Source organism: Corvus kubaryi, unplaced genomic scaffold (genome assembly GCF_017639235.1).
Source record: "Corvus kubaryi isolate FWS band 111438036 unplaced genomic scaffold, C.kubaryi_AGA036_p1.0 37398, whole genome shotgun sequence".
NCBI lineage: Eukaryota > Metazoa > Chordata > Aves > Passeriformes > Corvidae > Corvus > Corvus kubaryi.
Window position 1 is genome coordinate 13,722,190 of NW_024581137.1, and position 12,784 is coordinate 13,734,973.

Consider the following 12,784-nt stretch of genomic DNA (forward strand, 5'->3'; position numbering starts at 1 on the left):
AGCACAACAAACTAAACAAAAACTGCAATGAAACCCAACATAACTAAGTCATGTAAATAATTAAAAACCATACTGATTATCATCTCCTGATAATAATGGCAGTTATTGCAGACAAGGCAATGACCTTTTCTGGCTTTGATACTCAAACTTCAGTTATTTTTTATGATTTCTTTTTGCTTGTATTTTTAGAGTAGCATCATTATGTCATCTAGTTCATGTGACCAGACTAACAAACTGTCTCTTCAGCCACTTAACTTTTGGAGGGCAGCAAGTTTATAGATATATCCTATTTAATGAGAAAATGATACAGCAAAGCAAAATTAAGGTAGCCACATTTTGTTTTCTTTCTAATAATTCCACCATGTTGCCTGAAATAGGCATGAAAGAGAACTGAGAAAAAAAAAAACAAACACAAAAACCCCAAACAAACAAACAACCCCCTGCAACAAACAAACAAATCCCAGCAAAGGACGAACATAGAACAACAACTTTAAAGAATACATGTAAAGTGTAAGTTCACACACAGGAGAGGATAACTGAATCACCAGATGCATCCAGAAGGGATGACAAGGCATTGTACTGAACTGCCAACATACCTGACACTGTCCAGCTGGAACTGTACATCCATATGTCTACCAGAAAGCTGACTTATTTCCTTCTCTTGCTTTTCCCTAAAGGCATTATATTCCAATTTTACAGAAGACAGCTCCTTGTCTGCAGACTGCAGGACAATGCGCAAGTCATGGACTTCACTTTTTAATACTGTCAAAAAACCCCAAAATAATTTACATGTTATTTGGAAAACTGTGCTAGATATGGGACACACAATGCTACAGAACCTGCTGGGAAAGTCTCACAAACCTCTGCCCGTTTTCAGTGGAATTACTCTCAAAAGTCACACACAAAAAGGCTTTGTGAATGGAAAAGGTCAATGAAACACTGACTTTAAGTAAAGGTGAATCAGAAATATTCCAGAGAATATCACTGTAATTTCCATAGACAATAGAGGTTTTATCCTTTATTTTTATTTAACATTTTCTTTTAAAATACTGTATCTTGTACCTCCTTCACATTCAGAGTAAAGACACAACCATTTTGAATATTGTATACTGTGCAAGACTAGGCAAAGATGATCTGCAAGTATTAAAATTTCTGCTTTCTTTATTAAAAAAAAAAAAAAAAAAAAAAAATCAAACCAGTACGTCTAACAATGCAAATAGTTACTCAACATGTGCTATTGTTGACTTAAAACAAAAAGACACCTCAAAACTTTTTATGAAGTTTCAGTATTACAAAGACTTACTATCAGCCTTGCTTTGACTGTCTTGAAGCTGCTTTTCAAGTGATTTTATCTGTTCAAGGAGCTCCTGGCGCTCTTTACTCCAGTCATTCCTTTCAGATGAAAGAAGCTTGAAAAGCAAAGTAAAATTTTTTAAGTAGAAAGGAAGTGTAGGAGTGGCTAAGTCACAGACTGTAACAATAAGATAATGATGTATTAAAGCATTTCATCAACTGATTATAAACACATTTTTCTTTAAATTCAGTATTTGGTGACTCTGAAATCCCCAGAAGTCCAAGGAAAAAAATAATTTGTATAACTGAAGACATTACCTTATCGAAAAAGTTCATTTAAAAGGAACCCAGAGCTTAGGAGTTGACATCACAGATATGAGAAATGAGACTGATCTGGAAAGAATCCAGGCCTTATTTCCTTTCCTATCATAAATCAACCCTAGCAATTAAGCAAGACTTGCAAATATTTGATGGGTATATCCAACTGAAATGAGTATTTTCAGCATTCCAAAGTTTAAAATTTCCTTGTTATTATTGTTGTTTTCCAGAAACCAAGAAGTTGGCCAAACCCAACCACAACAGCGTTTATTTGCTTATATTTAAGACCAAGCAGGCTCAGATGCACAAGATTTAAACCAACAAAACCAAACTCCAAACTGCAGTGTTATGTTAAATGAACCGTCTCTGCTCACTCCAACTCCAGAGGGGTTGGATTGGATGACCTTTAAACCAAACCATTCCATGATTTTAAGTCCTTGTCTTCCTGCACAGCCATGAGTTATGATGCTATGTAAATTTGTCAAAATGAAAGTAACATTGCAAGACCTCACCAGACAACACAGCAGTATGACTGTATTATAGTTACTTGAGCCTTATATTGCATTGTTCTCTCACCTCCTGTATTTGTGCAGAGTGATGCTCCAGTTTATTAATATGCTGCTGGAGTTTTATATTCTTGCTTTCCTCTTCATCCAGCTTTGTCTGCATTGTGCTCAGTTGCTCCTGTGACACAACAGACACTCAAAATTAGAGCACCCATCTTGCACTTATTTTCACATGCCATATGGCAGTCTGTGCATATTAAATATAAAAATGTCAACAAGTTTCTATTTTTATGACCTGAACCAACAGAAAACAGAACACTCAAAAATAAACTGGTATCTTAAGTAGCTGATTTCTCCTATTTCTAACTAAACTGCCAAAACACAAGAAAATCCATCACTGTATACAAGGACTGAATCCAATAAACACTTAGTTTTCAGACACATGTTTATCTTGGAAAAATAAGGCTTTAAAAAGGAATTATTCAAAACATGCACTAGTTAAACTCCTTACTGAATCTCTCCACTATGGTAAGCATCAAAGAGGGGTTTTGGCTGTTGTGCCAGGGTTTTACATGCACTGAAAGTTAGTTCCAGCTTCTAGAGAGTAGTTCAGATAAATCTGTAGTGCTCTTCTATGTGACAAAAGACTTTCCCTGCCCACTAGAAAAGATACAAGGCAATGTATAATGGTGGACAAGCATTGTTTGGCAGGTTTCTTCAAATAATGCAGTATTAAATATTAAGCTTGTGTATTGTTCCAAATGTAGCTGTCAACTTACAAAGAGGACTCCTCAGAGACAAGTTATCAGGTTTAAATAGAAAAAAGTACAAACACCCTGATTAAACTAGTTATGATATCCAACTCTCAAATCACTTTCAGTATTTTTGTTGTAAATCCTCTTTCAAGTACAAGGTATAGAGAACTGTTTATTGTTAAGTATTCATGAGGGGCTTCAGTTTCCCATGCAAATTAGAATGCACTTGATGAGAGGAAAGCACTTCATGGCAAAGCCCACTTTATTATAAAGTTGCACATACACTTCAGTTTTTATTCAAAACATTCACCTGTGCCACTTTGAGCTCCTCAGCAATAGCTTCACATGCTTGTTCACTCATCTCTGGAGGAACTGGCTCTTTCAGAATGTCATCCATCATCTCTTCAGAACGCTGAAAATCTTCAAAATTATAATCTGGGCTAATTCGCGGCACAAGGCGAGACCTCAGCTGGTACGCTTTAGTTGGAGTGGTTATGTTCTGTTACAAAGATTACAAAGCAGTCTTTATTTTAACTGTAAAATGAAATTAAGACTCTGTCTGGTATTGTATTTCTTAATTCTATAAGCAGAATGATGAAATAAAATGCTCAAAGTGGCTAGCTCTGAACCACTACCACTTTTTCAGATTTGTCATCTGATGACAATACCAGTCATTTAATTAATACTCCAGAACAAAAAGTAGGCTATTTGGTTTATCACATATGGAAAACACTCCAGAAAACTAGTTAGGCTAAGGGATCACAAAAATGACAGTCTGTACTCTTGTACAACTCAGGAGTAAGTATGTGTGGACTTAAATAAACTTATGCTCATACCTTAAGACTTTCTCTATGTAGCTTATGTAGCTGAGAGACTTCTCGGCGCTTGTGTGCTTTGGTTGCCTCAAGAATGTTTTCAAGGTGCTGGTTTGCTTTCTGAAGGGATTGAAGTTCTGATTCCAGTTCCATCTGTTTTTTCCTGTTTAGGAAGTATTTTACTACTGTCAAAACTACTCCATGAGTATGTCTTCCTCTCAGTAAGAATATGCTGCAGTACTGCCAATGAGCAAACTGCAGCTGAACTTTCACCCAAACACAGAAATGCATTATTTTGAGAAGAAAGGCATCACTGCTGTATTCAAAAGTTAAAAAAACGTATAAAAAATTAAAAAGCCAAGCAGCTTATTTGTGCCTGCATAATGAAGCAAGCAGATGGATAACTAAACATGTCAGAAAAAAAAAAATCCATTACATGGTAAGAAATAAGCTGAGAGCTCTGCAGTTCCTTTTATGAGAAAGTGATATCACCCATACCAATATGGTTTTAAGCTTTAAAAATGTTATCCAGTTATATGAGAAGTCTGAACTGGAGCTTGCCAGGATTTTCTTTAGTCCTTTAAAGACCCTTTTTTTTTTTTTTTTTGAAGTGCTGCTCTGTTAAGATTATTTTGCCCTCTAAGAGTACTTTAACTGAAATCCAACAGTTGAGCATAAATTTAGGAATAATTTTCACTAGGTATTTTGCAGAGCTACACACTGTTACTGTGATAGTTGCCATTACTGGCATAATGGCAGGGTCAAAGTCTATAGACAAATGGAAATATACTATTTCATCTCTTGGCAGTTTAATGCAATCATTTTCTCTCACGCTCTTGGCATCTACAACAAAACTTAGGGAACAGAGTAGAACTTTAGTATTGACTGCAATTGGACAGCAGAAAAATTCGCATATGTTGTTTTTGTGAATTTGCTATTTTACTCTACTTTTGTTCAGTTACAGCATATAGTTACACCTGCATGTAAAATTAAGTATCCAGTTACTCTGAAACTGGAAACAAGTTTAAAATTTAGTGAAATTTAATTACTCCAGAGGCTGAAAAGCACGTATCTGTTTGACTTCACTCCACTAAGAAAATTTTGGTAATTGACAATAAAATGCATACATACTACCAAGAAAGCAAGACATTCACAAAACATGGAATACATAAAATAGAAATACACTTAGTGGGCAAAAAAATAAAGTAATCAATATGTAAAAATACAAATAGACTATTGCAACTAATGATATGGGACAACTGATGGATTGCTGAATTGCTAACCTCAGATCATACTACTACTATTTATAAAGTTCATAGGATTTGCTACACAGAAATCTAACAGTAAAAATACAATTTGTACAATTGCCTGACTAAACAAAAAGGATATTAAAAGCTACTTTGAAAACAAAGAAGTGGGGAGCCAAAATTGTGCCTGATGCTTTTAGAATTACACTCTAATTTCACTGAAATCAATAGAAACCAACAGTGTAAGGTACAATTAAAATAAATTAAAAAAAAAAAAATCAGGTCCCTTTTGCTTTCCAGGTTTGTATTACATTTGCTGGAAATGCTATTTTTCTTGTATCTGCAGTAACAAGATTGCAATTTTTCAGAAATGCAGTTAATCAAGTGAAGTCATGTATTATTCACATGCATATGAACACTGAAGGTATTAGTGAGGCCATTCCCATTATCTTGTGCTGCCCTCCAGGAGAATAACAACAGTAAATTCTTTACTACTTTAATAAGGGCATAGTAGACCCTTATCTCACGTTTAGATGCCAAAGCAAATGGACATAAATGTACTACTGACACCATGTCTTTGCTCTGATTTGAATTAAACCTTTGTTCCCCTAACAAGATAACAGTATTATAATCTTTGAAATTGAGGTTAAAAATTAATCAATAGGTCAGCCAGAATTTTCTGGAGTGCTTGGATTCTACGTTTATGGTGACTCAAACTTGCAGACTTTAAGTGATTATATTAAAAACTACTGTTGCACAAAAACAAACCCCCAAAATACCCCTCTCATTCTCCCCCACCCCCATCAACTCTTACTTCCTGTCAGTGCTTCCACCTGTAATATTTCAGTTACTGCAAAACCTTTGCTATACATGGAAACTAAGCCAAACTCTCCCAGTGCTGTTAAGCAGGTAACTACCAGAATTAAAGGGTATGTCCATCTCCTGCATATTGTGAAGCATTTTTTTGCATCTAACTATCAAGAGTGGCTTTGGGAAAGACAAAGAAACCTCCAACAGCGCAGACATACCTTCAGATTTAATGATGGTTGTGCCCTAGTCTGGGAATAACCCAGTTCAACAGGAACATACTCTGTGTGCATGCCATTATTCTTAACCTGGCCCTCTCTTACATGCAAAGAACAAACCTAGTCAGTATAATCAGGATCTGAGTCTTTCAAAAATCAATATGAATAATGACTTAAAAACATTTAATTACAGATATTTCAATACTGTTTTGTCTCACTTGGTTAGCTCTTTAAATTCTTCATATTCTTGCTTTGAAGTTGCCAGTTCAGCTTGGGTCTGTAGCAGACGAGCTTTCAGCCTTTCAACAGATGCCAGCGAGTTGCCTTCTGCTGACATAGTGGTGAAATATAAGCGGTGACCTAAAGAACAAACATAGACCCTCTGAAATCACAGAGCTGCTCAAATACCTAAAGTTTTACTAAAATGAAAGTGTGGGCTTTTGAACAGCATAGTAGCAATTGAGATTGACAAAAATAGGTATTAGAAACAGCCCAACATGAAAACCAGTAAAATAATATTACTGCAGTCTTCATGATAAGTAAGGACCACAAAATGAGATTATAGATGGGTTTCACAAGACGCAAATCCAAATTCCCTATTGCTTGAAGGCCAACATGAATACAATTAAGTAAAATTGTTTTAGCAGTCTTCAGGTACCACTTTGAGAAAGGCAAAAATACATCAAGACATTTTCAACACTATACTGCACACAAAAGAAACACAATAAACATATTTAGCTGGAAAACATTAGCATGTTTTTACCTCCAGTACTTTTCTCTGTGGCTGAAGCTTCCAAAAAAGCTTTTTCTAGCTCTGCAATGGTCTGAGCATCAATTTCTTGGGCCTTTTTAACTGACTGTAAAGACCGAAGTTTTTTATTCTCCTCTCTGAGATTATGGTTCTCCATGGCGTACTTTGCAATTCGTGGGTGTTGTTCCATCTGTGGTAATCAATATTTTATTCAACAGTTTTGATTTTCCAGACAATGCTATACCTACCTAGCTGTTACTCTACTACCTTTAATAAGGATTAAACTGTAATATAAAAGGAAAAGAGGTGTTCCCTACAGTGGTTAAAGCTACTCAGCTACTCATTTTTTGGTTAACTTTCTTACTGCCTTGGAATCTACTCACAAGACAGCGAGTTTACATCTTATGTGTTTACTCTTTTACTTGTATTAAAGCAGTAGGATGCTTTTCTTGATGCTCTTGATACCCTTTTCAGTTTCAATTTTGAACTTTGGCTTTCTTAACACTATCCTTGCATGCCATAGTAATGTTTCTGTAGTCAATAAAGGACTGTCCTGAACTTCATTTCCTCTCCTCCTTCCTTTCCTTTGAAGCTCAATTAAGAGCTACAGATTCATGCTACCCTGCCAAGACATTTCCTCTTTTTCCCTACTTGTGCTTGGAGGAAATTGTTTTTCAAGAATTTGCCTTCTCTCTTGAGTTTCTTTGTTCTTCAAAACTGCCTCACAAATGATACCACACCTATCCAGACACCCGAATAACCCAAAGCTGTTCTTCAAACAGCTCCAGGACCATGACACCCCTTACATGTCCATCTGGCAGGTGTGTTATCCCTCAGAAACCCTTGCATTATTTGCATCCTGCCCTTTCCCTTTCAGTTGATGTCAGAGCTTGAAGTCTGCCATATGAATGAGGATTTGTGATTTGGAGACTTCCTTAATTTGCTGAAAAGAGACTTGGTCCTCTGCCCAACCCAGATCAGGTTGCCTGTGGCAAGCTCCCATCATGACATCACCCTCACTAAACTCTCCTCTTAAAATTCAAGCTCTAAATCCAGCCATTGTCTCTTCCATAGGGAAACTCCATGCATTTGAATGCTTCTATAAAGGAACCCACCACCCAACCTCTTCTCTGCCTGTCTTTCCTAAAAGGCCTTTATTCACCCACCACAGGACTACAACACATGAGCTATTCTCACAAAACAATATTGTTCCAGAAAAGAAAAACCAGACTTTACCTGTTCTCTGAGTATCTGCACTTCCTCTCTCAAGTCATTGAGGAGATCACCTTGCTCTTTTGGCAATAAAATTCCACCAGCCTCTTTATGTAATCTCTCCAAGCGAACAATATGGTCTTCCCGGAATTTAACTATCATTTTATTGGACTGAACAAATTTTTCCTTCTTGGCACACAGTTCTTCTAGCTGAGCAACTTTTTCTAATAAATTCTTAGAAAGTACAAATAGAGATTAGTGAATTTTTAAGGTGCCCATCTAACACACATATGCACAGGCAGACAAATAATGCAAAATCTCAGTTAACAGTAATTTTGTGTATATACAGACTATCATTTGCAGCAGATTTGTAGAGAGCAACAGCTCATACCAAGAACCCAAATTAAACAACATGTTGCAAAAACTGTACTTAGAAACTCCAATATCATCTGGTAGAGTAAGTATTCAGTTAAACACCTCAGATGCACATCACTAGGGTGCCTGTTTCAGTTAATTTTCTTTAGAAAAAAAAAACCAAACAATCCATTTGGCTGTTTCAATACTACACCATGACCAAAGAACAATAAAATGAGAATGAATGGGAGATGTGCTTCAAAAAACACATTATTGATCCAAACACTCAAAACCACACTCAAAATTAAATAAAACAGAGAAGTCTTGTTGTTCTGTTCAATTTTCTAAAACTAGAAAACCCCAGTAAAACTTCCCACCCCCTAAAATTAAACATACTATGAAAGCTATCCTATGGTTTGTCGGAATTTGAAAGACAGAATAGAAACACAGAATTATTTTGGTTGGAAAAGACTTTTATGATCATCAAGTCCAACCTCTAATCCAGCACTGCCAAGTCCACCACTAAGCCAAGTCCTTAAGTGCCACATTTACATCTCTTTAAAATACCTTCAGGGAACAGCAACTCAACCACTTCCCCTGGCAGCCTGTTCCAGTCCTTGACAACCTTTCCAGTGAAGAGTTTTTCCCTAATATCCAGACTTTTGTGTCTAAGTGGTGGAGCAGAACACTGACTATTTCCCCTTGGGTGGTGGGGGTTTCATTCTGCTCCCCATCCTATATCTTACAGCTCAGGGGGCTGGGTACTCCAAGAATCACTGTTCTTATTCTGTTAAAGACTAAGGACAAGGCAGCATTAAGTAAATCAGCCTTTTTCTCATCCTTTGTCACTGCTTCCCCCGGATCCAGTTAAGGCTGGAGTTTCTCTTTAGCCCTCCTTTTGTTGCTAATATATTTATAGAAACATTTTATGGCAGCGACCAGTTTAAGTTCGATTTAGGCTTTGGCCCTGCTAGTTTTCTTGTAGTCCTCCTGAGCACTACAGATGTTATCTCAAATGTCATTTGACTAAGTTCCCTTGTTAGCAAACCTTATTATCTTTCGAAAGAGTATTTTTATTCAAAACCAAGGAAAATCATTAAGAGAGTCAGTTTCAATATGCTCACTGGTCTCTCACCAGAAAGTACACTGAATGCACTTAGAAATATCAGTGCTTTCTTACCTTCTTTTCACCTTCTGATTTCTCCCAAAACAACATTGCTTCGAGAAAGCTGCTCATGTAATTTATGTTGTTCTTGCCTTTTTCAACAGCATCTGTAGGGGAAGTCAAAGAAACAAATGCTATATTTATTAAAATACCACTTAGCCAGGTTTTTCTACATACATAACACAACAATTGTGTAAAGAAAATTTGAATAACTCTTTGAACAGTGTAATTCTTCCACAAAGATCATGTGGCATACCCAGAGCACACTGTTTGGACAGTAATTCCTAGTCACCTGCAAGTGCTGATAAAGAACAGAGCTAATATACATAATTGTATAATTAACAAAGTTGTTCAAGCATTAAACGGACTTGCAATGAACTTTTATTAAAATAAAAGAATCCGTCTGTTCAGCTAAGCATATCTATAAAATGCAAAATCCCTCTGAAATTAATTTGATGACACTAACCCATTATTAGCATTATTAGTACAGTTTGTACATATTAGAAGTGGACTGACTCGTTTATGAGAAGGAAATTTAGGAAAATAAGCTTGAATTATGTGGACAATTAGTGGCTTAATCTGGAAGGAAAGTGTCCACACAAGGGATTAAAAGGGTTTAATAATCCATTTAGAAATTAATTCAAAATAGCATTTCTAAATATTCTAATGCAGACTAGTTTACTTATTTATGGAATACTAATCACTAGTATCTAGGTGCATAACTACGTTATCATAATTTAATATATTTTAAAATGCCATCATGATTCTGAAGTAGCTAGAAAGCAGATTTTATGTTTGTGTGATTGAGTATTACAAACAATTTAAATGCACAGAACAAACACAGCTCTGATACATTAGGTTCTGCTCAAAACTCCTCCTCGGTGTTTAAGCATCATACTTGTTCTGCCTCAGAACTCTATCATGGGTCTAAACATTGAGCCCTCTGTCAATATTCATGTATTCATGAACCATGAGTCAGTGTCCTACCTCATCACTGACTTGTTTTTACTGGTTAGACATGTATGCTAACACAGAAGTACTTTTTCCTTAGGAAAACTCAACCCCAGATGCTTGTTTATATTAGACAAGGCTTTCTATTTTCTGTCGTAACTTCTCTTGCTGTATCTTCTATTTCTTGGCAAGGTCAGGAAAGAGTTGACTCACGAGAACAGTAAGAGTTACAAAGTTTACCACCTTGCAATCAAACATTATCAAGCAGCACATTTCAGTGAGAAACATACATACGAGGAAGCTCTGCTGGGATTTGTATTGCAGATAAAATAGCCCAGTGAGAAGCTTATTGAAAATCACCTAAAAACTCTATTTCCATCTTACACTGAAATCAAACATCTACTGAAAGTAAACATCCCTCTTAGGTTCTTCTGGAAGGGGCAAAAAAGGGAAGAGGCGGAAAAAAAATCCAGTTCCAAGCTTAAAAAGACTGCAACATTGTGCCTTCCCTCTGACCTAAATGGACAAGGAATCACATGCAAACTTTTGGTTACTTAAAGGATTAGGCAGCATATCTCTTCTGAAGTGGAAGAATATCTAGGTATCATAATAAAACCATAGTCCAGTACCTGAACTTATGAGGAAGAACACAAAACCACGTTAACAATTTCTACAAGGTATCAGATACAGGTACAGGAAATGGGATCCATAAGGAAAATGTGACCCCTATAGGTCAGTTCCTACAAAAATATTAATTGTTCAGAAACTTAATTAAGGCCCTCAACCTTCTAGGCTACAGAAGTAGCAAATTCTCTCTCCCTCACCTCCAACTCTTACCTTGTGATACAGAAATACTGCACACAGATGGCACTGAAGTAAGTTGAGCAAGCTGCTCTTTCAACTTCTTGACCTCAGCTTGCAGCTGGCTCACATTTCCTTGTGTGTCTTCATTTACTACAGCCTTTTATAAATAGGAGAAAATTAGGAAAAGGTGTAAATAAAAATCTTACATGATAAGAGAAAACTCAAAGAATGCAACCAGTAAAATTACTGAGAACTCTTTCCATCTTAGGAAAGGAAGAACTCATGGGAAAAGCAGAATTCCATTCGCTGAGAAACCAGCAAGTTGTACTTCAGAGAGAATTAGAGGTTAAAAAATGTAACGTTTTCTGCAGAATTTTGTCTGGACCTTTTTCACCAACAAAACAATATACATCAGCAACAATTTCAGCTAAATGCCAACATGCTTTTAAAAACCCCCTCATGAGAAATTACATTTTGGGCACTAGGATTTATATAGAACTAGTTAACAGAAATAACATTAAATCAGAAATTTTTATGACAATTTATATTTTTAATAAAGATTTACTTTTTACTTTTCTAATGAAAACAAGCTCTGAGAACAAGCAAAGAATATATGCTATTAACTCTTACCTTGTTTTTAATCAACTTCGCTCGCTGCGCAAAATTAAGAGTGGACAGTGTTTCACCAAAACACTTGGATCCTGGGTGAACATTTGCAATTATACACGTTTTTGCATTACCACCAAGAGAATCCTATTTGAAAACATGGAAGTTAGTTTTATTTACATGTTTTTGCTGACAATAAGAAGCCATCACCTAAAAGATACTGTGTATAATTTTGAACAAATTGCAGAAAGAATTTCGTTTAACAAATATCCACACAGAAGGCAAGTTTCTTAAATTTTATTTCAAATGTGGGTATAAAGGATGCAACTGTAAATAAAGACTATATTTAGGTCTTCAAAATCCTGGCTATATTACTGAACAAAGTGAGATGCTTTCTTCATCTGAACAGCAAAAAGAGGAAAAAATTCTAAACAAAAAATAATTTTGGTAATTAGCAGATTAATGTTCACACTACTTTCAACATCATCTGTTGATTGTTCCAACCTTCTGGTTGCAACTGTCAAATGAACAAAATCACAAACCAACAGATTCTTGACCAAGAATGTAAAAGGATCATCTCCCTTTTGCATGCGTATCTTCAGCTGTTTCTGTGCTGTTACATAAGTAGCTCTCAAATCTCAGGAGAAGGCAGCAGTAATACCTAAAGACTGAAAGTCTGGTACTACAAAATAGTCCACAAGCCTCAATGGCATTCTCTCTCTTCCTCTCTAGTAAAGAAGGTCATGTTTGTGGACATCTTTGCAGTACAGACACCTCAAAAAATAACCATTTAAAGTAACAGCTCACAGAGTTGTAATTCTCTTCCAATTTCTATGTATTTTGGGTTACATTGGAAGAACATAATTCCTCAGAGTCTCATCAATCTATATAGAACTGGGATGGAACACTGAGAAATTTTGCTGTGATCACAATACTGTGTCGTAATACAAATACTGTATTGCGTACAAATACTATAATACAA

The 12,784-nt window shown here is 36.0% G+C and overlaps 1 protein-coding gene across 1 annotated transcript in view; it reads right to left on the reverse strand.

Annotated features, from left to right (window-relative positions):
• The window catches only part of KIF15 (kinesin family member 15), a 35,756-nt gene that overhangs the window by 14,868 nt on the left and 8,104 nt on the right, over positions 1–12,784 (reverse strand). Inside the window, exons 10-20 of the mRNA XM_042043566.1 lie at positions 11,827–11,949; positions 11,230–11,353; positions 9,457–9,548; positions 7,947–8,156; positions 6,723–6,900; positions 6,178–6,319; positions 3,709–3,850; positions 3,183–3,371; positions 2,188–2,295; positions 1,304–1,409; positions 597–762 (exon numbers count right to left, since the gene is read on the reverse strand). Coding sequence (XP_041899500.1) covers positions 597–762; positions 1,304–1,409; positions 2,188–2,295; positions 3,183–3,371; positions 3,709–3,850; positions 6,178–6,319; positions 6,723–6,900; positions 7,947–8,156; positions 9,457–9,548; positions 11,230–11,353; positions 11,827–11,949 — 1,580 coding nt within the window. The remainder of the gene's footprint in view (positions 1–596; positions 763–1,303; positions 1,410–2,187; positions 2,296–3,182; positions 3,372–3,708; positions 3,851–6,177; positions 6,320–6,722; positions 6,901–7,946; positions 8,157–9,456; positions 9,549–11,229; positions 11,354–11,826; positions 11,950–12,784) is intronic.